The sequence below is a fragment of the Macaca nemestrina genome, chromosome 9, assembly GCF_043159975.1.
Source record: "Macaca nemestrina isolate mMacNem1 chromosome 9, mMacNem.hap1, whole genome shotgun sequence".
NCBI classification, from domain to species: domain Eukaryota; kingdom Metazoa; phylum Chordata; class Mammalia; order Primates; family Cercopithecidae; genus Macaca; species Macaca nemestrina.
Window position 1 is genome coordinate 5,675,099 of NC_092133.1, and position 27,477 is coordinate 5,702,575.

Genomic DNA, 27,477 nt, shown 5'->3' on the forward strand with positions numbered 1-27,477 from the left:
CCAGCTAATTTTTGTATTTTTAGTAGAGACAGGTTTTGCCATATTGGCCAGGCTGGTTTCAAACTCCTGACCCCAAGTGATCTGTCTGCCTCAGCTTCCCAAAGTCTTGGGATTACAGGCGTGAGCCATCATGCCTTGCCACTTTTTTTTTTCTTTTAAGAAAGTAATTCTGCTAACAAAAATGGTTGAGTTTCTGGAAACATGTCAATTCTTTCTCATTGTGAAAACAAGCTAATCAAGTCTGTGTGGTCACGTGTGAAGGCAACACATCTGCATCAACACAACCCAGGCCAGCATACTTACATCTATGAAGGATGCATTGATGTAGTCTGTGTATTCTTGACCCCTTTTCATGGAAAGGATCACTCGGTTAAAGTCATCTGCAAAGCAGGATCTTCCTTTAGTTATTACAAAAAGGGTCCCACCTTGGTAACTTTAATCCGTTGCTACAAGCTTGCAAAATATAGAGCTGATTAATAAAATCACTAGGTAAAGCCAACTCTTGGGAAAGTCTACATTATGAAAGAGGATAATTAAAGTGGCTCAGGGGTATGTTTCTTTTTGAAGGAAAACCCTGAAAACAACCCAATTATCATCTTCATTTTTCAGGAATCGATATAATACACACCAAAATACAAGCACTAAAAATATTGCACTGAAGGAGTAAATGGAATGTGGCTAAGCAAGCAACCTAGGGTGGCCAGCAGGACACCGGGGCTCCAGAAGACCAGGGGCCGGAGTCTGAAGATGGCAGGGCCCCTGGGAGCTCTACTCGCCTACAGTGCTTCGGGAGACCGTGCTGCAGCAGGCCTGCCCACAGCTGTCTCTAGCTGGTGTTTGTTGAGCTGTGACTCCATCCAGATGTCTCTAATGAGACACGCCCTCCTCCCAAGCGGAGCATCTCCCCCTCCCTCTCTAGTTCCTCGGATCCCTGTGGAGTCTGCTTTCGGGCCGGGTTTCTCAGGTTTCTCTTTTTCTCACTTGGTGAGCCTCCCGACTCTCCCGCCGCCCACTATGTGTGGCCCTGTCTTCTTGCCAGCTTTGCCTCCTCTCCTCCTGCGCCTGCCAGGCCCCCCTTCCCTCTCCCATGACCTGGGCGGCAGACCAGTGTCCTGACTCCACCCTGGGCCCATTTCTTGTCTTCCTCAAGGCCACAGCCTTTTCCTAGATGGTCTCAGCTGAGTTCGCTTGCATGGCCTCGGCCAGGTGGCTCAGGCCCTCTGTGTAAGGGGGAGGTGGGCCTCTGCCCAGGCTGGGGGAGATAAGGAATGAGACAAGGAATCCTAAGGCACCAAGTCGTGCCTGCAGCAAATCTCCAGCTTCTGTGAAACCCTCGTCTGCAATCCAGCCCCGGCTGCCCTCCCGCACTTGCAAGCTCATGTCCTAAGCGGCTTGCCTGAGACCAGAGCAGGACTGTTTGGGTCGGCTGGTGCCTCACGGGTGTCTTTTCTACCTGACACCTGACACAGCACACAGGAGCCCTTAGCCTGGGGCCAGACGACACCCTGCTCTTTTTTTTTTTTTTTGAGATGGAGTCTCGCTTTGTTGCCCAGGCCGGAGTGCAGTGGCCGGATCTCGGCTCATTGCAAGCTCCGCCTCCCGGGTTCACGCCGTTCTCCTGTCTCAGCCTCTCGAGTAGCTGGGACTACAGGCGCCCGCCACCACGCCCGGCTAATTTTTTGTATTTTTAGTAGAGACGGGGTTTCACTGTGTTAGCCAGGATGGTCTCCATCTCCTGACCTCATGATATGCCTGCCTCGGCCTCCCAAAGTGCTGGGATTACAGGCGTGAGCTACTGCACCTGTCCGCACCCTGCTCTTGATCCTGGTGCACAGGGGTAAGTGGTGAATGGCTCCTCCGGGATAAAAGCCTCTGGCACCAGCCCAACCCCAGTCCCACCCCAGCCATGCCATGGGTGCCTTACATGGGATGATCTGGATGACCCTGGCCTTCTTCATGTTTGCCGGCAAGTTGCCCGTCCTCATGTTCTCCTTCATGATCCGGACATTTGTCAATTTCTGTAGCAGAGAAGGACATAATGACACAGTTAAACCTCTGACACTCCTGAGCACGTTGCTCAGTCGAGGACTAGCGCTGCTGGCAAGGGCACCTGCTCAAAGGAAACATCGCTCTCCACCCCAGGAAGCCTCCTTAGCACTGGGAAATAGAAATGTGTGCCCGGCAGGGCTGCTGTGAAGCTCTGAAAGCCACCTGATCCATCTTCCCTTGTAAATCACAGCTCGGATATTGCCCCTGCTTTTTCTGAGGGTCAGTTAAGAGGGAAAGTGATTGAAAGAGGCTTCCTTTAAATGGTCACCTGTTTTCTCCATGTCCTTGGCTGCTTACACCAGAATGGAGAGGAGGGTCAGCCATACTCACCCTGAACTCCTCCTCCAGCCCGATCTTGTCGAAGTGAGTGGTGGTGCCATGCACGGTCTGCAGGTGCTTCTCCAGGGAGGACACGTCCAGCTCTGTGTCTCCATAGAGGTAGTACTCGAGTAAGGCTTGGTAGATGAACGTGTACTGCATCTGCAGAGAGGCCGGGTGACCACATCCTCAACGCTGCCCTGCAGCCTTGGCCCACGTGGAGCTTGGCAGACCACAGGGGGTGGCTCTCTTCTTTTTCTCTTTTTGCCAACACAAGGAGGTGTGGGGCAAGAGGCAGAGTACCGGCCATGGATAATGACCACTTATGCCCTTGAGTAAGGAGAACGGTAGCAGCAGAGCCTCACATTGGTGAGCATGCCAGGTGCTGTGTACATGCGCTGTTTGGGGGAGTAGGATTGCCCCATTTCCCATGAGGATACAAGGGAAAGATGAGGATGAGGGAGTCCCCAGGGTCCTACGCATGGGCAGGGAAAGCTATGGGGAGGGAAGCCAGAGCAGACCCAGGCCGGTTGCCACGTGCCTATCAGAGCCAGGGCCCTGGACGCCTGTGTGGCCAAGGCATCTGGGTTTGCTTTGGGAGGCTAGACCAGGGCAAGAGGAAGGCATGACTCACATCCGTTTGAACCATCTGAGGGCGCTGATTACGGATTCGAGACACAAATTCAAACACATCCACCTTCTGCTCCGCGTGCATCATGGCCATCATGGCATCGATCACAATGAAGGTGCCCGTCCGGCCCACGCCCGCGCTTTGGGGAAAGAGAAAGATGCTGCGTCGTGAGTCACACTCCTCCCGAAGTAAATGATAGGTCCCAAGATGCCTGCGCACCCAGGTCACTCGATGCAACTTTTTTTTTGGTTAATTAGGAGCAAAGCCATAGTGAGGCCACCAGAGGGAGCTGCGGTCTCAGTAAAGTGATCTCAGGCTGATCCTCTGATAATCACGAACACTCTACTAAGAGGCACATTAACAGCTGGTGCAGTAAGCCCCGGATTAGGCTGCGCGGAGAATTTTTCTCATTTACTAAACAGTGTCTTCTTCTTATATGTGTGATTGGCATCCTAGGTCTGCCCCCTTGGGAGCAGAGGGGACCTCAGATCAACTATGCAACAGCTCTGGGATCCAGCCTCCCCCTCTGTCAAACCGGGCAAACCAGGTCCCCTGACTCGGGGCATTAAATGGGGCGGCATCTGTCAGATTACTGTTCTCTGATCTGCAGATTCCTCCCAGTATGGGCTACACTGGAGGTGGGGTGGGGTGGGGTCCAGCCTCTGCTTGGCCCCAGCAAGGGAGTGTTGCTCAGACTTGGGGAAAGCCCATTCTGCCAGGGTTCCTGGACAGCTTCTCCTGAACAGCTGCATGACAGGTGCAGAGCGCCTGAATCACTGCGTGCAGGTGGCTTTTGTCCCTGGCAGTGCTGTGATACTCAGGATGAATCTGTCCGTAACAGCTGGACACTTAGTATCTAATCAAAGTGATACCCTGGTGAGGCCAATCACTGCCAGGAACAAGTGGGGCTCTCTGTGGACAGGGGGCTGTGGCGTGGCCCTGGCTGTACATTTGAGTAATTTTTCGTGTTGTGCAAAGCCCACCCAGATGCAAGTCACAGGCCTCCAAGGCTGTCCTTCCTATCACAGGCGAGGAAACCGAGGATGAAGTGGCAGCTGGCAAAGGGCATCCTGGTCCTCGGACCCTGGTCTCCAGGACAGCGTGGTCTGGAGGACTCTGCTGTGGGGGCCAGTCCGAGTCGTGGTGTGCTCTTCCATAAGGACTTGTGTGTGTTGGGGGGCTTCCTGCAGAAGCCTAGTTTCCCTGGTTTCCATCTTGGTTCCCAGAGGTGACTTGGGATTCCCAGGAAGAGGTGAGGGCGGCCAAGAAGAACCGCCCGGAACTCCATTCCCACCATCAACCGGAGCCCCTTGGCTTTGGTGGGTTTTATCGGCTGGGATGAAGAGGGAGCTCTCTGAGCGTTCTCCTGTGGGGTTCTTGGGGCCTGGCTCAGTCACTGACATTTGTGTTCACATCAGCCCTGCCCAAACCTCTGCCCACCCTGATATTGGTCCCCTGGCATTGCCCATATGAGGGTGAGTCCTCCCACTGTGGCCTGCCCTTGAGGGTCCCGCCCCGTGGCCCCCCAGCGTACCTACAGTGGACCACGATGGGTCCAGCGTGCACGGGGTTGAGCATCTTTACTTTCTTGAGGAACTTCAGCATCCCAATGGGGGTAAAAGGCACTCCGAAGTCAGGCCAGCTGGTGAAGTGCAGCTGTGAGACAAGCCTGGGAGCTTTGCAGCTGTCGGGGAGCTGCTGCGGGGGACATGGGGAGATAAGAGTGGGTACAACAATCCCCCCCCCACTTCCCCAGCATCTCATTCTGAGGATGTGGTGGGCTCCCCTGTGCTGGGGCTGCATGGGGGAGGGGCCATCTACAGGGGGCCTGCCCGAGCGAGACAGCCTGGCCCTCACCCCTGCCAACTCGGAACACGTGCTGGTTTTGGGGCCACAGGGCAGGGCCCGCAGCAACCGTCCATGTCCAGGTCAGGCAGGGCCCAAGCAGCCAGACTCATCCCCAAAGCTGGTCTGCGTGCTCACAGACCCCCGTGCAAGTGGGCGGTCATGGTCCATTTCGCCTGGACAGTCCCACCCCATGCCTGTGGTGCTAAGTAATCACCAACAGCACATCCTTCCTCGTGCAAAGCTGTCTTACATTTGGGAGGACAGACGATGCACTCGGCCTGCTCTCTGGAGACTCCCAGACTTGCCCTCAGAGGCTGTCTCAGCTTTCGGACCCAGAGACCATGAGTTTAATTCTCTCGCCTAGATCACGGAAGGTGATACACAGTGTGTTTGGAAGTAGATACGTGTGCATGTGTGTGCACATATGCATGTGTATGTGTGCACATGTGTGCATGTGTGTGTGGGGGTTTATGCATGTGCGCACGTGTGAATGTGTACACATGTATGCATGTTTATGTGCACATGTGTGTGAATGTGCATGTATGTGTGCACTCGTGCATGTATGTGTGTGAATGTGTGTGCACATGTGTGAATGTGTGTGCACGTGTGCTTGTGTGAACATGGGTGGATGTATGTGTGTGAATTTGTGTGAATGTGCGTGTGTGTGTGGGTGTATGTGGGTGCACATGTGTGAATGTGTGCATATGTGCAGCTGTGTGCGTGTATGTGAGTGCATGTGTGCACGTGTGTGCGTGTGAAAATGTGTGTTGGTGAATGTACATGTGTGAATGTGTGTGCATGTGTGTACGTGTGCATGTGTGATGTGTGTGGGTGTGTGTGCATGTGTGATGTGTGCGTGTGTGGGTGTATGTGTGTGTACATATGTGATTGTGTGTGACTGTGTGCGTGTGTACAATTCTATGCGTGTGGGTGTATGTGTGTGCATGTGTGTGCCTATGTGTGGGTGTATGTGTGTGCATGTGCATGCATATGTGTGGGAGTATGTGTGTACATGTGCATACCTGTGTGTGGGTATGTGTGCATGTGTGCATGTGCATGCCTGTGTATGGGTGTGCATGTGTGCCTGTGTGCCTGTGTGTGGGTGTATGTGTGTGCATGTGTGCATGTGTGCATGTGCGTGCCTGTGTGTGTGTGTATGCATGTGTACATGTGTGCCTGTGTGTGGGAGTTTGTGTGTACATGTGTGCATGTGCATGCCTGTGTGCACATTTCTGGGAGAGATGTGAGCAGGGATAGAATGAGAATGATCAGCTCATCCTTTTCCTTTTTTGCTGTGGTTTCTTGCAATCTTAGACACTTATTTTGTGACCTAATTATGCCAATCACTCTATCTTTAAATCCTGACAAAATGGTCTTCTGTCTTTTCTCTATGGTTTTAAACTTTCTTCTACATCTTGATTTCATCTGCTTTGTATACAGATATTTTTACTGATCTCTCTCTTAAACCCTTTGGGGTGGTGGAACTAGCAGGACCCAAGTGTGGAAAATAACGAGGACATTTCAGACATAATTCAAAACGTGTTAGAAACGTGTTAGAAAAAACCCCGCCTCCAAGTTCCAGTGTGTGAAATGTCACTGTGCTACTGAGGGAGGACCCCAGACCCCTCCAATGACTGGTCTTCTTCCTGGAGAGGTCCAGAGGAGTCGCTGGGAATTAGGAGCCCCCAGCACTGCCTGCAGACCCTTGTGCACCGGCCTCTGGTGTCTTGGCCCACTTGCACATCTGCCCAGCACAGCCTGGCCACTGCACCCTCTGAGCCAGGGCCGCGACAGTGCCGGGGTGGGAGCAAAGCACTTCATAAATGCAGAAGGGTGTTAACTCTGGGCATCATGCTCTCTGAGAATGATCTTTCTGGAAGGTCAGCAACAAGAGATGCTTACTGGCTGTATGCAGAACTTCCGGATGGTGTAGTCGACCAAAACCACGCAGTCCTCCACGCACACCCGGATGTTTCCATAGGTCCAGCAGCCTTGGTCGGGCCAGTACTGATGGCACTTTTCCTGCACGGAACAATTTAATAGAAGCAAATAGATCTGTGGGTGCAATGCATCATGACATCCCTCCACCCAACCACAGAAGGCCTCACACACACCAGCTGGAGTCACACAGCTCCCACAGCTGAGAAACAGCAAGTTCACGTGTGTCTACCTCATGAATGGGGAAACTGAGGCTGCATAACTGGTGAAAGGCAGCCTTGAGACTATGGCTAGGATGCCCCAAGGCTTTCTGATGTAGACACCAACAATGTCTCATTTCTTCATTCATTCACGAATCCCATACATTTTATTAACTGACCATCAACCAGTCATGCTGAACCTGTAACCTTCAGAGCTGGGTACCTAACTCCAAATGACCCTCAGGCCAGAGGGCAAGGATGGTGCTTCCCCAGGCATTTCCCACTGGATTCAGCAATTTGTGTTCTTCCTGCTCAGTTCACTAAGGACAAAGTTAATTTGCACCACTGCCAGTCTGCCGTTCAAGAGTGATGAACCTGTGATTGGCCTAATGATCTTCATTTTTCTCTAGCAGGGACGAGGCTGCCGTGGAGTCTGCAGAAGAAGGTGCATTGCTACAGACAGGCCCATTTCTTTACCTTCCCAACCTCTGAAGCAAGAATGACTCAAAATACACGTTTCAGGAGCCCTTTCATTTTGCAGCACCGCCCGCAGCACCTGCCCGGTGGTGTCCTCCATCAGTGTGGACTTCACGAGGGTGCGTTGCTACAGACAGGCGCATTTCTTTACCCCAAACTCTGAAGCAAGAATGACCCAAAATACATGTTCCAGCAGCCCTTTCATTTTGCAGCACCGCGTGCAGCACCTGCCCGTTGGCGTCCTCCATCAGCGTGGACTTCACGAGTGAATGAGGACCCACCTCAAGGGGGAAAAGATCTACTTCATCTGCCAGATAAACATCTCTGGAATGGAACAAGCCTGCCAATCATCGGAGAGCACGTGCAGGGAGTGGCCCCTGAGCAGCACAGCTCATGGTCAAGACTCAGGATTAACAATCTTATGAAACAAACAGCATCTGGTATTTAGTAGAGAGCAGCATCGTGTTATGACGGCCACGGACAACTTCCCCCTCCCTACTCCTGGCTCCGGGCAGGGCTGCGGGTCACAGGGCATCTCTGATGCAGCCCAGGGGAACTGCAAATGCCTACAGGTCCCGGTTTGGGTAAGTCTTGGCCCTATGGGGAGCCCTGGGGACCCTCCTGAGCTTCTCATCTTGGAAGGCTCTCCGGTAGGAACTGAGAACGTGTCAGCCTCTCAAGGGCTCAGTGTTGGTGGCTGGTTTTATACCCCTCCCTCTGCCTCCCTCCCACCCGATCATGAGATGCCAGGGCAGCTGTGTTTTGCAATGCAGAGCCCAGGATGTGGAAGCCAAGGAAACCACAACAGAAGTGTGAGCAATTAAGAAAAAGGGAACTCTATTGAGAAATGATTTCATCTGAATTGGTGAGAATCAGGATGCAGCAGCAGCCCAGCACTGAGTCACAGGAGTGGAAAAATCCAGTAGGAGGCTATGGAGGAAGATGGAGAGAAAATGCCAGTGACATTTTCAGCAGAATGACTGAAAGGGGGAGGCAGGGGCGTCCTTGAGCCCCACTGCTTCTGTGCTGGTCTCATGCGTGGAGCACCAGCCCCAGGAAGACTAGTCCTATGAGCCGCAGGTCACAGGGAGACTCCTGGAGAAGGGTCAGCCTCCTTTTCCCTCGCGTGGGTGTCCTCCTCCATGGCCGCTACAGTGCAGGCAGGGTGAAGAGCCCTGTGCTGGGAATCCCCTACTTCCCTCTGTCACTCTTCCCCATGACAAAGGATGACAGAGGCAAGATTTGCAAGGGCAAAGGGGTGGCCCTCCGTGGCCGTGTTTCAGCTCCCCTGAGAGCAGAATGAAAGCCCCCACCCTATTCCTGACCAGAAACGGTGGCTGGAGGCTGCTTCCTGTGTTTTGGGTGGCAATTAGTAAGGTGGCACTGTGGGGACCAGAGCACCTCCCAGCCTGCCCTTCCTGTGGGCGCCTGCCACCCATCTTCTGCCCCAGCTGAGTTCCCTACGGCCTGGCAGTCCCATCTAAAAATGGCAGCCCTTCCCCACAGTCCTCGCTACGATGCCTGGGAACTGCTGGGGCCAGGCCAGCGGATGACTGAGGAGCTCAGGACACAGCAGGCCCTGAGCGGGCTGGGCAGGACACATGGCTCCCGCTGAACTGAGCCTTCAAGCCAGAACACACCAGAAGCACAGCCTCCTAATTGTCGCCCCACCTGTGGCAAGTGTCCCTCCGGCTCCCAGTTCTTCTTTCATTCTGGAGAGTGAGCTCACTGCCTATGGCATGGCTCCCTGCCTGTCACTCAACACCCGCCCCCCGCCACAGGCTTCCCACAGCCCCCACTTCTCAGCCCTGAATTTCAGCCCCCATTCCTTGCACCTGGGACAGAGCTGGCCCAGCACAGCAGATGCTAATGAGTACTTGTTACATTAGGAAACGAATCAGTTCAACTTTTCTTCTTTGTCAATGATTCAAATTCTTATAATGTACATGCATCCTTTTTTGAATTAGAAACAGCTAATTAAATATATTTGGATGACAAATCAACATTTCTTCAATATACCATGTTTTTCAAATGCATTTCTCTAGTCTGGATAATAAGCGTGAAATCATGTTCATTTCTAGTCTGAGGTCTGCCGCATGACATGCTCAACATCCTAAAATTCTAACTTCTAAGATTCATGTCTCCCACCAGGCAGGCAGAGCCTGGGGCTGGCCGGGGGCCACTCTCACTTGGGAAAAAAGGAAACTCTTGTGTCATCGTGTTATCACAGATTAGATAACAGGGAGATGCTGGGGAGACAGGGGATTTGTTTCGTGATGAAAATGCTGTCAGCCACTGCATGTGTTTGGGTGCTCTCTGCAGTGATAGTGGGAGGAAGGGAGGGAAGTAGGAAGGGGAAGTGGTAAGAGCATCCCCAGCCCGGCAGCAGCAGCTGAAAGGAAGTGATACCGGGGTCAGATGCCTGGAACTCACCTCTTTCCTTTCTTTCAAGTTCGTTAACATGACGATGGTCGCAGACTTTTGCTCCCAGACCATTCTCCAGAAGTCATTAACCGTTTCCTGTTTGGGGCCTGTGTGTAGAGGACAATTCCGGAGTCAAAAGGCATGAAGGGAAGTCACTTTGGGGTCCCAGCCCCGGCACCCTGGCCATTGGCCCCTGGATAGCTGTTCACTCCCTTCTCAGGCTTGTTGGGGACACACACGTCATACCCTGAAGTGTTCCAGAACCGGTAGGGGCTGCCTGTCCTGCCACTCACCCACTCCAGCTAGGAACTCCTCAGTGGGCAAGATAATTGGGCCCAGGTTGAGTTATGACATTCACAGGTAAGAAGCAGGGTTCAGAGGAGGGCTGGGTCCACAGCCAAGTGTGGGAGAGCTGATGAAAGCCTCGGGAGAGGCAGAGACTGGCCGGCCTCCCCCTGCATTCCCAATCCCCTCCTTTTTGTCAAAATCTTACTCTCAGCATGGTGCTGTTCAATACGATATGAGCTAAAGTCCCTCCGGAAGGGATCTGACCAACAGACAAAGTGTCACTAGGAGAAAGTCCTCTGCCCCTGTCCACTTTCTGTCTGAGCTGCGGCTATTTTGCAGCCCCGAGCTAAGTGCTTCATGCTGAGGGGGATGGGCCGGGAGATAAGGAAGCCCCTGGCCCTGCTGCTGTCCCACTCTGGCCTGGCTCCCTGTGGGTGTCTGCTGGCAAGAGAGAAACACATGCTTTCATCTGTTTCAGCCAGGATCGTCAGGTTTCCTGGGGTTTCCAGCTGGGCACATTCCTGATGTCCTCTGCATGTGCACATGCGTGTCCTTTTTTCTTAGAGATTCTGCATTTCTAACAACTTCCCAGGTGATTTTGACACACGGTGAATTTCAGAGCTCATTGCCCTAAAGACTCCTGGCCTAAGAGTAAGGAAGTCTGAGGAATCTGGTTTCAGCTCCACTGATACCTAACTGCATGTGCACCAGGTCCTGCAGATGACAACCTCTGGTGGAACGGAGTGATGCTGGATTCAGTACTCAACACACAAGGGAGAGCCAGCCCTGTGCAAGGTGAAGGGCATGTTTTCACGGCTGAAGTATCTTCTTGGTTATGGCCTTGATCTGAAAAGCTACTCACCCTACTACCCACCCCCAAACTTTGGGGCCATGTAGGGCTCAGCCAGCTGAGAGAAATTCAAGGTTACCTGATGCAAGTATTAACATGCTGGAATGGCAGCCGGGGCCACTGCATGCCCTGTGTTCACACCGTATAGGTGTGGGAATAAGTGTGTGTTTCTCTGACTGTATACACATATCCGTTGTGTGAATGGATATCTAACGTGTCTGTTAGGTGTAAACATGTGCACAAAAATCCAATGTAAGTCCTTGGTCTTGTTGGCCTACAGACAAGGAAATGAGAGCTATTCACATCATTTTACCAAAAATACGTTCAGAAATTAATAAAAAGCTTACCTTGAGCTGCTATGAATTTATTCTTCTCTTTGTAACCCTAGAAAAAATAACATCAGATTTATATTTTTTCAGAATTATCTTTGCTGAAAGGATTTGTTGTTGCTGTTAGAAAAGCAATACATATTCACCATGGAAAATTTGCAAAACACAGGAAAATGTTAAGAAGAAAAGAAAACTCACCAGCAATTCCAGAAATAACAAATCCTATTTCATACGTCCCCTCTCTAGTCTGTTTTCCTGCAAAACCTTTCCCAGACTCACACACAAGTAGAGAGGTGCAGACATTCTGTCCTCTAATTGGGTGAACATGTACAATTTATTTTATGTTGCATTTTTAATGAGAATTTTATAATTTATATTAAATGATCTCTTAAAGATCAATACAAATGGAGTTCTAGTAATCCACTGCACATGGTTTTACCACAATCTGTTTAAGTGCCCATGCTTCCTGTTCTATTTGGTCAGGAATATACGTAATGCTGCAATGAACATCCTCTGTGCTTATCGCTGTCTCTCGAAGTCAAATTCCCAGATGCTGATGCTAGCTTGTAAAGCATGGGCAGTTCTGTGCCCTTTGTGCTTGTGGCCAAACTGCCCAGAAAGGTTGTGACAATTTACACTCCTGGCACCAGACAAGAAAGTGCTCACTGGTCATGCCTCAGCTGGGCTAGGGGAATAGGAAACCTCTGCCCACTTACATCTATGTAGGAAGCATTGATGTAGTCTGAACAGGGAGTTCCATCCACTTGGCTCAGAATCACCCTAGAATGGTCATCTGGAAAAAACCCAAACAAAGCCAAGATATTAGGACCAGGAATCACAGTGCTGTCTCTTCATCTGCAGTGTCAGCTCCTGGGAAGGGAAAAAGTAGCTTCACGGCCACACCGGGGGTGGCAGAGATGTTCTTCCTCAACGTTCCCATGGAGACCACTGGTGTCCCGAGAGAGGATGCACCTGCTTTGGTGAACACGGACTGTCTCAGCTGTGGGATGCCGACAAGGGTAGGATTTCAGTCCCCAGGACGGAGGCCGCTGGGTCATTACATAGACAAGAACAGCAGAATGTGCTGGGCCCCTGCAGTGCAAGGGCTGTATTTCATGAACCGTGCACTGGGCCCCAGTATTGCCAAGTGTGGATGCACTTAAAAGAGCCCCAGGACAGAAGAACTGGGTCCACTCTCTAAGGCTTCCCAGGGAAATGAGCACCAGCCCCACGAGGACAAGTGGATGTGGGGGTCTAGGATCGGGGACTCTAACCCTCAGTCCCACCACCAGAGTCTGCCCCAGGGCTGGAAGGCGAGCGCACAGTGAGGAGTGCCTGGTAGATCCAGCCTGTTGCACAAGCGGTTTTCTGGGGTGGAAGGCTGACCGTGGAGTGCTGTGTGTGGGGTGTGTGTGCACGTCTGGATGTTTGTGGTGTGACTGGTGTAGTGTGTGAGCCTGATGTGTGTGGTGTGTATACTGGTACAAGCATGTGTGTTGTGCGTTTGTGGTATCTGTATGTAAGTGTGGCATGTGCTGTGTGTATTTTTGTGGTATGAGTGGTGTAGCGTGTGTATGATGTGTGTGTGGTGTATATTTTGATATAAGTGTGTTGTATGTGGTGTGTAGTGTGTGGTATAGTGTGTGTGGTATGTGTGTAGTGAGTGTGGTGTGTGTGTATTGTGTGTGTGGTGTGCATGTGGGTGTGTATGTGTGGTGTGTGTGGTGTGTATGGTGTATGTGTGTAGTATGTGTGTAGTGTGTGCTGTGTGAATGTCTGCATGTGGGTTTGGTGTGTATGTGTAGTGTGTGTGTTGTGTATGTGTGTAGTGTGTGGTATGTGTGTGGTGTGTATGTGTGTGGTATGTGTGTGGTGTGTATGTGTGTGGTGTGTGTGTGGTATGTTTGTGTGGAGTATGTGTGGTGTGTGTGGTGTGTGTGTAGTGTGTGTGTATACACACGTCAGGGCTCCATCATGACTTTTGTGGGTCGCAGTCACTTCTGCCTTCCCACCTTCCTCCATAGAACTATCAAGAAGGTTATCTTAGGACTGGGTTGGTCGCTAGTGAAAAGATGCACTCCAGAATGGGTTTTGCATATTTTGTATGTGATCTGAAGAGAAATGAAGACGTTTTCATGGGCCTCTAAAAGTGCTGTAGGCCTGGCCCTGCTCTTTCTGTGACCTTTCCCAGGAACATCCAGCTGGGCCAGGCTGGGACAAGGCCTGTTCTGAGGACGTTTATGCTGCACTGGCCACAGAGTCTGGCACGTGGTAGAAGCTTAGAGCCTCCTTCCTCAGTGTTGAGTAACTCTAGGTCCTCTCCCTGCTTTCTCTGCTTAGTCCTCGATCAGGGTGGGTTGTGTTTGTGGCGTTTGTGTGTGTTTATGGCGTTTGTGATGCGGAGCCGGGTGGCCCCCAGGTCATGCCTTGTCTATCTCACCTTCACCTGGAAGGCTGCTGGGCGGGCCGCGGGCTAGTGGCCTGGGATCCCCGATGGCTAAGCCAGCTCCGTCTGGCTCCCTGCAGAGAAAGGGCAGGTACCGCTCTCAGAGACAGCCATAGCCCACACAGGGTGGCCAGGGAGTCAGACCCCAAACTTACAGTCCTGCAGACCTCACTGTGAGACCCTCCTGCTCAGGGAGTGGCAATGCCCAGGCAGAAATAGCTCTGCTGAACACATTACACTAGTTGAAAATAATTTGGAATGGTTTATGCTTTGAGAACAGCTATAGAAAAGCACAGGGTAAAATATAGCCTTCTGCTTAGATTTAGAATCTTGCAGTTTCTAAGAGCTTCCTGTCTTTTTATTCTAAAAAGTCACACTTCACATTCAAAACATTAGTTCCTAAAATTATCAGCTGTTGGCACTTTTCCAGAAAAGAGGCCTCGCTTGCCATCAGCCACAGTCTTTCTATAGGCAGAAGTCAAGCCTGCCTGACATGCAAAGCACCTTGACTTCTGACCCCAGAGCTCCCCAGGGCCACAGGCCTGCCCAGAGCCAAGGGCCACATTAGGACTCTGTTGAAAGATTGGGAAAGACAGGGAAGGTGCCAGGGGCTGGGGAAGTTGGGTCCCTTCTCCCCTCTCCCCCAGGTGACTCTCAGTCCCACCCTAAGTGATACTAGGGGATGTCACCCTGGGGGCGGATGAGCAGCCCCGAGAGCTCTCTGCCCGATGTCCCTTCAGCCTTAAGTCTTCCTGATAGCTAATGCCAGATGCCACCCCATTAATCCTTGACCAGGCCACAGCGTCTCCATGCCACTGTTCTGTAAACCCGTCTTTCCACCTGTGTGAAACACGGCAGAGTCCCCCAGCCCCAGGAGGCTGCCTGGGCCCTGGGGTTCCCATGGTGTGGTGCTCCTGCCAGGAGCAGGGGAAAGATCTTACGGGGGAAGCTAGAAAAACTCATTCTGAATCTGACTACGATTTCAGGCTTGGAGGAAACGCTGACTGACTCCCGTAGCACAACCTAGAGAACGCGGCTCAGAGAAGACTTGAGAATGTGGCTCAGAGAAGACTTGCAGTGGGTGGGCCGGGCCTCTCCCAGGTGGGGGACTCCTAGGTGAGGTCCCTGCTCTGCCCTGGGCCATCACACCTTGAGGAGGGGACTGGGTGTACGTAATGCCCACACTTGGCCATGATTCTGCTTCCATGGAGGTGCCAAATAAATAGTCTTAATTAACAATATGATGTTACCTTTAAGGGATGAAGGTTTACTGATTGAGAAAAATGAGGAATTCAGGAATGTGCTTAGCACTGAGCGGTTTCTTAACTCGTATGGCTGGCAAATCAAGGCACAACTTAAAACCACTCAATTAAGGTAATAAATTAAGCATTGATACTAATTTCGAAATATCCCACATTTGACACAAATTATTCTAAAGATCTCAGACCTCCTCCTGCCACAGCCTTCCTTTCCTTTGAGCTGCTCAAGCCATGTAAGTTGCCTCCCCTCTTTCTGTGATATCTTCCACCCATTGGCAACAAATCCCCTCCAAAGCGTGCAGGATCTAGCCATGGTCTGAGCCACTGTCAAGGCCTCCTGACCCATCTTTCTGGTGTTGCCTTGGCCACCCCTACACATATGTGTTGACTGAAAGACTAGTTGACGGATTTCTCCCAGTTTTCATTGGATCATGGGTTCACAATGAGTTTTGTAAAAACCACATGTCAATCCTATGCATGTAAAATGAGACAGAGTTATTTCTAAAAAGTGCACAGTTTGGACAGACCACAGATCGGATAGACCGTAGCTGCTCTGACATACAGAACAGGTGAAGTCAATTCTAGTCCGAAAAATGCAGCAGTGAGCAGCCTTCCGGGGCCCACATGGGCTGCCTTCCTCCATCCCACCGAGGCCCTGGCAGGGTGGGGTGACTCCCTCTGTGGACCAGGGGGAGGCCGCAGGTTCAGGATTTAGACCTGAACTTAGTGGAGCCCTTTGAGGATGCCATTTTGTTAGCCTCATGGGCAAAGCAGACAATGGGAGGGGCCCAGGTGGGGTGAAGGATCCCGAACTGCACCCCCCAACCCCCGCCGCTGGGCCAGATCTTTTTTTTTTTTTTGAGATGGAGTTTTACTCTTGTTCCCCAGGCTGGAGTGCAATGGCGTGATCTTGGCTCATGGGAACCTCTGCCTCCTGGATTCAAGAGATTCTCCTGCCTCAGCCTCCCAAGTAACTGGAATTGCAGGCGTCCACCACTATGCCTGGCTAATTTTTTGTATTTTTAGTAGAGATGGGGTTTTACCATCTTGGCCAGGCTGGTCTTGAACTCCTGACCTCAGGAGATCCACCTGCCTCGGCCTCCCAGAGTGCTAAGATTACAGGCATGAGCCACAGCACCTGGCCCAGGCCAGCTCTTACAAAGGCGGCTCAGAACCTACAGGGTTTGTCTTGGCACCAAGACAGGCTGTGAAAGCTGCCCCCAGGTCACCGAGACACGCCCCCGCACACATCCATCTGCTCCCTGGCCCTGCCACCTTCTGGCACCCATGCTTCCCAACCCATGCCCACTTGTACTGTTGGGGTTAAATCAGGTCGATTCAGAGCCTTCCTACAAAGCTGCGGCCCACCTACAAGTTTCATATTCTGTCATTTTTGTCCTTGGTCCAGGACCCCAGACAACTCTAGGGATTTGCAGTTTGTGGCCACAAGCACTGAGTCTGAGGGAAGGGAGTTGCCCAGGGCCACTCGCAGGCCTAGACTGGGTGCCAGGCCTGAGTTCCATAGGAGAGGCCCTGCCAGCTGGCACCCATGGCCACGAAACAGCACCTTACCTGCTGGGCCCCAAGCAGCCCAGGTCTCAACAGTAAGCACAGGCTTGGCAGCCAGACCCACCAGCAACCAAGGTGCCCAGGGCCTGTGCGGGGAGACTGCCACCTAGAGAGGAACATTCTGGAGTCCTAGGTGCAAACGCTGAGCAGTTAGACAGATTTGGGGCCTCAATCTTTGGCCTCTGAGCAAAGGAATGGCCCGCAGTCATGGGGAGCTGCAAGGCAAAGCTGAGTTTAGTGCAAACACCATTGATCATGCAAAACATAAAATAAAATCTTACTGGGAAGGATGTTGGGATATCTGTTTTTTTCTCTGTTTTCTTCTTTATTTGCCAGTTCAAAAGTTCCTTGTATGTGTCCAGATGGCAATGACTGGAAGAAAATGTAGCATTAGTATGAAATGTGATGGTTTCAAGCACCATGCCCATGTCAGTTTCCCTACTGAACACAGGAATTGCGAAAACACGTGGAGCAAACTACCTGCTGTCCATAGTCCATCTCTGCCTCAGACCTTGTACCAGGCACGGGGCAGAGAATGAAGGAGACACAGACCCTGGCTTTCCCCAGGGTGCTCTCTCTTGTGGGGTGAACAGCGGTGTGGTCAAAGTGACGGTCTCATCAGCCAGACCCTACACTGCATGAAGGTGGAGACTTGCCTTTGCGTTTCCATGGTATCTCAGGGCCCACAGGCCCGGGCCTAGAGCAGGCGCCTGTGATTTGGTAAGAACTGACTGCGACAGAGCTGTGAACTGGGAGATGGGGGAGCGAGGACAGGCACGCAGAGGATTTACAGTGGGATGCTGTGACTTTGGGGCTGAAGGATGAATAGAGTGGTTCTGGGAGGTGAGGGGTGGGAAACGGCCTTAGATACAGTCCTGATCTTGCTTAAGACTCCAGGCGTGCTCTGTGGACCAGAGCATGGGCATGGGCACGCCTGGGAGGGTGCTTTTTAGAAATGCAGACTCTCTGGCCGCACCCCAGACCCACAGAATCAGCAGGAATATTACCATGATCCCCAGGGCTTCAGTGCACACGTCTTTGGGAAGCACTACCCTAACTAACTCCTTTGTCCCAGTCAGGGAAGACAGGTGTGAAAGGAATGCCGCCGGGCCCCTATCCCCTCTGAGCAACATAGCTGAGTGTGAACTCTAGTGGCCTGAATTCTAGTTCTTTCTGCCGCCTGGAGCCGCCACCTCTGATTCCTGGTCACCTCCAGCTGTCTTGCATCTGCTTGCTGCTCAGGTGAGCTCCCCACAATGCATAGTGTGAAGATCCTCTTGAAGCCCTGAGTCCTGTCCTTTGACATTACACCCAACCAGTGGCTGGACCCGGGGCCACTGGGATTCCAGTAACATGTATCAATATGCATCGAGCGCCTCAGTGTGCCAGGTACGGTGGAAGGAGCCAGGTCATCTGCCCCAGCCTTCGCAACTCACCTACTATTAGGTGATACTAGGATGGTCCCCGTTTTATGGGTGAGGAAACTGAAAGCCAAAGCGAGGTGTTGTAGATTTGCCCAGGGTCACCCAGCGAGCAAGGGGCAGGAGCCTGGAGCAGCGCCCAGACCACCAGGAGGATGCCCACTTCTTCAAATGTGGGAGAATGTGAGGGGTCCGCTGCAACCACCCAGGAGAGCGGAGCAGGCCTCACTGTGTAGCTTTGGATCTAAGTCATGCAGGCCTGGGCTTGCTCACAACGCGGGGCAGGGCCTGACCTGCCGCCCACAGGTGTCCCGAGCCTTCCTCTCCCGAGGGCAGGAAGCTTCTCCAATTGCAGACTCAGATCTGACCAGCCGGTGCCCATGGTGGGGCACCATAGGCCACCCTCTTGCCTCTGCTTTGGAGCCACCAAACCCCATGGCCACAGGATGAGGCCCTTCCAAAAAGCAGAGGCAAGAGGGTGGCTTATGTGGAGGGACCTGCCTGGCGGCACTGTGGCAAGGGTGATGGGTGGTTCTCGGCCTCATCCCCAGCCACAGCACCTACGCCGCCTGGGTAGTTCCTGATTCTTCATCAGAGCCATCTTCATACTGACCTTCTCGACCTAATCTAAGCCTGACATCTGTGGTAAAATTCTAAAGCCTTCTCTTTTTCTACGCGCGAAAGCTTTTTTTGGCCCCAGCACTGAAAATACACAGGAGGCGTGATACCGGATGGTGTGTACATGATACTGTGCATTTGTCAAATCCCACAGCACGCACAACACACAAACCCTGACGTGTGGACTTCTGCTAGTAACAACAGTGCAGTGTTGGTTCATCAGTTGCAGCAGTTGAAGCACACGAACGCAGGAAGCTAATCATAGGAGAAACTGCTCGCAGGGGAGGAAGGGGCATATGGGAACTCTGTACTTTCTGTGCAATTACTCTGTACAGCTAAAACTGCTCTAAAATAAAGTCTGTGAAAAGATAAATTAGGCCAGGTGTGGTGGCTCACACCTGTAATCCCAGCACTCTGGAAGTCGAGGAGGGCAGATCACCTGACGTCAGGAGTTCAAGACCAGCCTGGCCAACATGGTGAAACCCCGTCTCTACTAAAAATACAAAAATTAGCTGGGCGTGGTGGTGGGCACCTGTAGTCTCAGCTACTTGGGAGGCTGAGGCAGGAAAATTGCTTGAACCTGGGAGGCAGAGATTGCCGTGAGCCAATCTCTGTACGGACCCCAATACCAAATCCTTTTCATCCCCACCAAGTTTGCCCGCACTTTGAATTGGTAATGCACACATGTCAAAACTCAACTGGATCGGCCACTTTGAGACTCCTGTGTCTCCCTTTAGTGTCTCCCTTTCATGACTTTGGGGAGAGGAGTTCAGATCAGAGGGCAAGAGAAAAGAAAGATGGGGTTGGGAGCATGTCCCTCTTAGGATCCGAGGGAAAGCTGGCCATGGCAGGCTCCAGTGCTCTCAGAGGACGGGTGCTGCATGAACATGGTCTCAGGACATGGCCAGCCCTTCACTGGACAGATGAGGAAAAAGCACAGCCTGGGCAACACAGTGGGACTCCATCCCTACAAAAAATAAGTAAAAAGTCAGTGGGCATGGTGGCACATGCCTATAGTCCCAGCTACTTGGGAGGCTGAGGTGGGAAGATCACTTGAGCTGGGAGGTTGAGGCTGCAGTGAGCTGTGATCAGGCCCCTGCACTCCAGCCTGGGAGACACAGTGAGACCCCATCTCAAACAAACAAACGAAACAATGACAAAAAAGCAGCTCCCCCAGGGTTCCCCAGACACAGGATCAGGCTCCGTGATCCTGACTTCGGGTCCAGTGTTCTTCCCCTCCACCGCATCTCTACCCTGCCTGTCACTGAGCAGAGGGACTCCAATGTTCAGCCAAGGGCCACACAGTGGCAGAAGAGCATGAGGGACTTCCTCTGGGTGCAAAATTTAATGGGGTACCCCCAAAATTCCAAAACCAGGGGAAATTATATTCAAATGCAATATTTTTGAAAGTCCAAATCAAGGCACAAAATCTATGATGAACAAAATATGAAAGTTTTAACTAATGGCAGGGTGAGTAGCTGTGTGGTGACAAGCCATATGTATCAGGGCCCAGGGCAACAGGGAAAAACCGTCAGCCCAAGCCTATCTTCCTTTATGGTCATGCTATTTTCTTCACCAGGGGCTGCCTGCATCCATTTTGACATTTTATTTGTTACCTTTCCTGTGTTACCTTTCCTGATACTTTTGATATTTTAAGTGTTGTGTTAAAATATCATTTATCCCACTACTGAGCTTTTGGTGCTGCCTTAAATTTTGTGCCTGGGGTGAATGTCTCACCTACCCCACCCTATTCCCGGACTCCCTCCCTGGGAGTGGCCCCCACTTTTGAGCTGGTTCTGACTCAGACACCCCCATCAGCAAGCCCAGCCCCTGCCACTTGGGGAAACAAAAGTGCAAGGGGAAACAGGATAAGAAGGGTGGGGAAGGGGATCTGCTAGCTGAAAACTTGGATAGTTATTTTGAAAATGAGAAGGTCTGTTGTCAGGCTGAGAGATTGCAACACAATAGTGCTTGAAGCTGTCTTTCAATATGACCTAATTTCTCCAAAAAAGGGGACACATTTGGAAACAATAAAAAGGAAGCGAGATAAAGGCAGAGGAGTCTTGTGCTAAAAAAAACAAGCAATGTACAGTTTACATGTGCCACCACCTTCCCGTGCCTTCACACATTGCTTCTGGGTTAAGTCCCATGTCTGCAGCAGAGTTCATGCCATCTTCAGATATAACAACTGCACAACACTTGTTTACAATATCCATCGTCTCAGCCTCCCATTCCAACTTCAAGGTAAATAAGACAGGCCCATCTCCATTGCCCCTTCCTAGGTGGTGGAAGACAACTTCAAGGAGATTAACTGATGTGCCAGGGCCAGCATGCAACAGGCATAGCCAGGACCAGTCAGCAATTCTGCTGAAAACCTATCCTCTTTACGATCAACACTCAGCACAGCCACATGCAAGAAGGTGAAGATGCATAAAATTCAAAACATAACCAAGGATAAATACTGAATAGCAAAATCCAAGACAACACATCCTCATATCTGTTTGTCTACTTCTCTATCTGCCCATTCATCCATGAACCATCCATCCATCTGCCCTCCCACTCATCCATCCATCATCCATTCATCCATCCATCTGCCCTCCCACTCATTCATCCATCTATTCATGCATCCATCCATTCATGCATCCATCCATTCATGCATCCATCCATCCATCCATCCATCCATCCATCTACCCTTCCATTCATCCATCCATCCATCCACCCTCCCACTCATCCATCCATCCATCCATGCATCCATCTATTCATCCATCTGCCCTCCCACTCATCCATCCATCATCCATTCATCCATCCATCTGCCCTCCCACTCATTCATCCATCCATTCATGCATCCATCCATTCATGCATCCATCCATTCATGCATCCATCCATCCATCCATCCATCCATCCATCCATCTACCCTTCCATTCATCCATCCATCCATCCACCCTCCCACTCATCCATCCATCCATCCATGCATCCATCTATTCATCCATCTGCCCTCCCACTCGTCCATCCATCATCCATCCATCCATCCATCCATCCATCATCCATCCATCCATCCATCATCCATCCATCCATCTGCCCTCCCACTCATCCATCCATCCATCCATCCATCCATCCATCCATCTGCCCTCCCACTCATCCATCCATCCATCCATCCATCCATCCATCCATCCATCCGCCCTCCCACTCATCCATCCATCCATTCATCCATGCATGCATCCATCTATCCATCTGCCCTCCCACTCATCCATCCATCCATCCACCCACCCACCCATGTTGATACACAAGCAGATATAGCTTGTGTTCCCTCAAGGCAGCTCACAGCTGCTTCCTTAATGCTGAGGTGGTGGTTCAGAAGAGGAACATCGCCTACTCCGATTAGATGCTCCAGCTCTCAGAAGCCATGAAAGGATGGTTTGGGGCTCTGTTGCTTTCACCATGATATTGTCATATTGTGCTGTGCTCAGGCCCTAGCCTTCTACATTATCGAGATAACAGTGTTTCTGTCACAGTTGATTTTAAAACTTGACACTCAGAGTGTGGGAGGTGGAAAGAGGCTTCACAAACCTCTAACTCAACTGTCTCATCTTATAAATGAGGAAATATGCATTGGCGAAGGGCATTGCGCCACAAACCAGGTTTCCTCCCACGCCCATTCATGGGACAGTGTCGTAACCAATGCAAGGGTTCTGAGTCTTTGGGATAATTCTTCCTGAACTCTAACACTGGATTTCACAGGTCTTGACCACAGGGCACCCAGCAGGGGGCCCCTCCCCACACTCACGTTGAACTCCTCCCGAAACTGCTTGCAGTCGTCAGCGGATCTGATACGGATCTCCTCCTCCAGGTGCTCCACAGGGATGGGAAAGTACTTCTTGGGCCCTGAGGGCGACCTGCTGAGCAGCATCACCCTTTGCTGCTCTGTGGGATCAAAAGAAACATGGGGGCCATTGAGCCACATTCCTGGACAGGTGACTGAGTAACCAAGCTGACCAACGACATTCCTGAAGAAATGACCAGGCTGGAGCTGGAACGGTTCTCTCAAATCACATAGCTGGGCTAAGCCGGGTCCCGAGCAGCTTATTCCAAACACTCGACTCCTATGAGGCATCCACATCATTTACAAGTGACAGGCGTCCCTCTGCCCAGTGTCACCTGCTCTCCCTCATGGGAGACACCCTGTCCCCCTCCCTAGGCCACTCATCCACCCACCCTTCTGCCTCTCCTTCCCTCCAGCCCCTGTTCCTTCTAAAAAAGGATTCAAGATTGCCTCACTCTCCAGCTCAGCTTTCCAGGTTTGGAAATAAGAAAGAGTAATTATGGCTTCTGGGAGCAAACTCAGAACAGTCTCTCTCAGCCTTTTCTTCTTCATAACAAATATTCCTGGTTCCTCAAACCCCATAAGCTCCAAGGGAAAAGCACCCTCGTCTGGGGAGGGTGACAAGGGGCATCGAGAAGGAGAAGTACACATTATAAGGGAGTTCTTGGACACATTCCTTCCCCAGGTCCGGAATGAGAGGCAAGAACAGTCATGGGCATGTGTTTCTCTTCCTGGAGGATGAGCTGATATTGACAACCCAGCATGATATCATGGGTCAGCACGATAACCCAGCTGTCACACTTGCAAAAGGGCCTGTCCCTACCTGCAGAGCCATTCTGAAGCCCAGTCAAAAACTTCACCCAAAGCTCATTCCTCCAAGTGACAGACAGGATCAGAATGAATGACGCTGAGCTGCCTTGCTACTCACCAGCCGCACCCTCTTCCCTCCCGTTCCTGCCGTTGAAACGTGCAGGGCAGGGAACCGGGGGCTGGAACAAGGGCAGGAAGACAGCACCTGGGGCCACATTATCATCTAACCAGGGGCTCGGGTCCCACAAGCACCGGGAGGCTCCATTTCAGCTGGTCCTTGTTAGTGATATTCTTTTAATTATCTAAGGTCCGTTTGAAGAGTCTAATTTAGTCTGACAGCACGTGTGTTCCCCCAAACCATAGAACTGATTGCAGTTAGGTAGGAAGCTGACTCCAGGAAGTTGTAGTCACTGGGGTGTGAAGTAATATTTTTGTGGCCTCTGCCTTACACACGTTTCTCGGTCATCTCATCTCGATGTATGGAGAGAAAAACAATGTTCCGTTGTAAGTAGCAACAACAAGTGAGAAACTATACTTCTGACCGAGAAGTTGGAAATGCTCCCAGCTGACTCTGATGCTCTGTAAACATGAAGCACTTTAGTAGAGCGAGTCCCTTTCTCCAGCTTGATCCTAAAGCAGTACAAACCCAGTTGAATAGTTTATGAGCCAGACAGTCTTATCTGAGAACCATTGTAAGGCCTCACTGAAAAGTGTTACATGTCAACACCCTGTGAAAATGACAGGATATGAACAGTCTCTCTAAAAAAAGCCACAAACAAAAATGTCTCAAACGTCCGTGTCACGCCAGAGAGAAAAATGATCCTCAAAGTTTTGAAATAGTGAAATTCTAAACGACAGCATCATACCAGGTAAAGTGAGATGAAAGTGGCAAGGCACACCTCAAAATTTACTTTGAATGTTAAAGAGAGAAAGCACGTCAGTGTCTGTTGAAAAAGAACACATTTTCCCCCCAAGCCCCAGCCAGAGAGGAGCTTCTGTACCTTGCTCCTCCAAGATTCCGTTGGGCATCTTCTTGTCGCTGGCGCTGACCACTGCTTTCCTCTGCTTCCTGAACCTTAGAGACACAGGACTTGTTAGGTTTCCACACTTCCAGGTTCCCTAAGAGCCAACAGCGCTCGGCACAGTGATACCCACCAGGTGAGCCGGGAAAAGCTACTCCTGTTGCTCATGGCTGAGCCGTGCTAAGGCCTGGCCTCTGTGTGTCTCCCAGGCCCAGCCACCCAGCCTTCCAGCTGCCCTCTGCTGCACGGCCCACGCCCGCAGCATCAGAAGGCTCATTTCCTCCTCTGAGCTGGTTGGGGCAAGTCAGTGCGCCAGGACACTCCTACCTGAAGAAGTAGGCGGCGAGAAGGAGCACGAGGAGGAGCAGCAGCAGCGGCAGTAGCAGCCAGGCCAGCAGTGGCTGGGAGGCGCCTGGGTCCGGAGGGCCTGCAGGAGAAGCAGAAAGACCCTAACCCCTGACCTCGCTTCACAGTTTGCACAAGAGTCCCCCTCCATGAGCTCTTCTTCCTGGACACCAGAACCCCACACTATAGTTTGCAAAGTGGACCCATCATCCTGAAAAGGCCCCACGAGATAACAGAGAAGTAGCTTTGGTTGTTGCTGTTGATTCAGAGAAAGAATCCAGGTCTGAGGAGTGGGTGAGGTGACTTGTCCAAGATCCCTGGGGCAGGCATGACAGGGGTGAGCTCCGCAGACCCCCACACGGCCTGGCTGCCTGGCTGCCTGGCTCTCCTGCTAAGAAGCTGGAGAAGGGTGAAGGGGCCGGTGTCCACTGCAGGGCCCTAAGACAGTGCAGGAGGCTGAATTGGCATGGCTCAGCTCTCGGGCCCCCTGGGCTGGGCAGGAGCTCTGGCATAGGGAGGCAGCCAGCCCCTGGGGCTGGGTAGAGGCCTGTGGCCCCAGCGCACTGTGACCCCACCTTCCAGAGCCTCCAGGTCCCGATTCCACGTGTCAGAGGCCGAGTGCCCAGCCACCACCTGCCTCTTACTCTGTCCTTTGTACCTGACAGGTTGACCTTCCTCACCTGGAAAGAGACCGCAGCTCCAGGCCCAGCTCAGCGGTTTTGTTGCTGCTCAGAACCTGCCCCTGGCTCACCAGCCCAAATTCCAAGGGGCCCTGGTGGCCTCGCTGCCATCTTTGGACCCCACCCACTCTCCCAACGTCGGACTTTGTTCCTGCTCCTCCCCAGCCGGCCACACAGCCCCCTCCTCACCAAAATGTTCCCACTCCTCGAGGACAATCTCAAAGGCCCCCACCTCCAAGAAGCCCACTGGACTCCTCTCTTGCGGACCCAGAGAGGCCCTGGATGCCTCAAAGCGCAAACCTTACTCTGCCCTGAGTGAACAGGCCCTCAGCATGACTGCCGTGGCGCCCAGGTTTCTGGGGAAGCCCCTGGAAGGCAACGATTGGGGTAGTAGCTGCCTCTGTTCAGGAGGCCAGAGATCAGGATCAGAAACCCAACCCAAGGGGCAGGCGAGAACATCCCCGGGTGGCGCGGGGAGGCCAGTGGGGGCGGGAGTGGGGACTCCCCGTGTCCTGCCTGCAGGGACGGCTACTGCTGAGTTCCAGCCCACTGGGGCCAAGCACAAGGGGTGCCCACAGTGCCTAGTTCTTCCCACTTTCCTAAAGAAGAAATTCATATTTTTATGTAAACATTTTCTGATTTTTAAATATTGGTAAGAAATTCAATTGAAATACAATTTTTTAAAATGGTGTGAACCAGGAAGAAAACAAACATGTCCTCTGGGCACCAACATGGTCCAGACAGGAGGCCGGGAGGCATCTGAGAAGGAAATTCCAGTCATAGTCTATTTTCATTTCATGTTGTCGTGGCTCCGACGGGGTGGGACAGAGGTCAAGGTGACCAGTCCCCAGGGTGGTCATCCTGAAGCAGCCTTCTTCCTGAATGACTGTCCAGCTATTGCCCAAAGCAAAGTGTGTGTGTATGTTCACACTGATTTTATACGTATGTACACTTGCAACTTTGTGTGTGTGTGTGTGTGTGTGCATGTTTGCTTATACAGAATCTGATCCTGAAAGTTGAAAACCTTAGGCTTGAATGTGACTCTGGAGCAGACAAAGGCAACCTTGGCTACAGTGTGACCACCCAGCACCCTCTGCTCAGGAAGCTCATCCTGAGCTCCAGCCCAGAGCTGGGGTCTTCCAGGGACCACCTCAGTTCTGCCCCAGGGCACAGCTGCTCTCACTGCGGCCCCCATCTTATCTCCGTCCCTCTTCTCCTCTCCCACCTTCATGCCAAGCCCTCCTTCCCCCAGGGCCCCTAGAGGCGGAGCAAGTCCATGCTGGAAAGATGTGGCTCACTCAAGGACAGGTGCACAGACAATGGTTTAAGGTCCCAGCTCACTCTGGCCTAAAATTTTCAATGTTCAGGAACCTGTTCTCTTTGCCAGAGTTAAACATAATTAAGATTTCAAAGCGTATCTTTCCTGACATTTTCTTCTATAAATTTACGTTCATAAATATGCAGGTTTGGGAAATAAATAGACCATACTACTCTTCTCGTTTCATCCAAAGCTTCACGGATTGTAAAAAGTATCGTTATTTTAAGTACCACTAAGAAAGAAAAAAAATGATACTGATTATAATTGTGAAGTGCTACCAATTTTAAGACACGTCCCCATATAGCCACATTAAATATGAAAGAAACAGATGAAATGCACCGCGGGGCAGTTCTCCAGCTTGCCTTTCTGGTACGGCTGTCTGTCTTGGAGAGTTTCCACGTCAGCCCAGATAAGCTTCCTCATTCTGTTTAATAGCTGCTTGGATTCCACTTTTTGGATAGACCAAAATAGGACGGACATTTAAGTTGTTTCCAACTTTTCTGCTATTACCTACAGTTCTGCAACACACACACACACATATATATATATCTTTGTGTCTCAAAAGTGTTTCTGTAGGATAGCTTCTATGTTAGCCTCTACGCCTGTTACATTTTAACACAATTGCCAAGTTGGCAGCCCCAAGTTTCCAACTTCTACACTCATCCATAGCAGAGGTCTCCAAACCCCCCAGGACACGGATGGGTACCAGTCTGTGGCCTGTTAGGAACTGGGCCACACAGCAAGAGGTGAGCAGCAGGTGAGCAAAGCATTACCGCCTGAGCGCTGCCGCCTGTCAGATCAGTGGTGGCACCGGATT

At 51.6% G+C, this 27,477-nt stretch overlaps 1 protein-coding gene across 8 annotated transcripts in view; it reads right to left on the bottom strand.

Annotated features, from left to right (window-relative positions):
* Window positions 1–27,477, bottom strand: part of LOC105470569 (protein tyrosine phosphatase receptor type E) — a 181,586-nt gene that overhangs the window by 14,690 nt on the left and 139,419 nt on the right. For 5 of the 8 annotated variants that reach the window (XM_024789393.2, XM_071068924.1, XM_071068925.1 and 2 more), the window contains 13 exons: window positions 24,645–24,744; window positions 24,297–24,370; window positions 22,450–22,586; window positions 16,908–16,998; window positions 12,069–12,145; window positions 11,371–11,407; window positions 9,895–9,992; window positions 6,749–6,868; window positions 4,533–4,696; window positions 3,002–3,137; window positions 2,380–2,529; window positions 1,925–2,018; window positions 304–380 (listed from right to left, as the gene is read on the bottom strand). In XM_024789393.2, the coding sequence (XP_024645161.1) occupies window positions 304–380; window positions 1,925–2,018; window positions 2,380–2,529; window positions 3,002–3,137; window positions 4,533–4,696; window positions 6,749–6,868; window positions 9,895–9,992; window positions 11,371–11,407; window positions 12,069–12,145; window positions 16,908–16,998; window positions 22,450–22,586; window positions 24,297–24,370; window positions 24,645–24,744 (1,355 nt within the window). Of the gene's footprint in view, window positions 1–303; window positions 381–1,924; window positions 2,019–2,379; window positions 2,530–3,001; window positions 3,138–4,532; window positions 4,697–6,748; window positions 6,869–9,894; window positions 9,993–11,370; window positions 11,408–12,068; window positions 12,146–16,907; window positions 16,999–22,449; window positions 22,587–24,296; window positions 24,371–24,450; window positions 24,575–24,644; window positions 24,745–27,477 lie in introns of those variants that run through there. The other 3 variants (XM_011722709.3, XM_024789391.2, XM_011722729.3) reach the window with 3 other exon arrangements.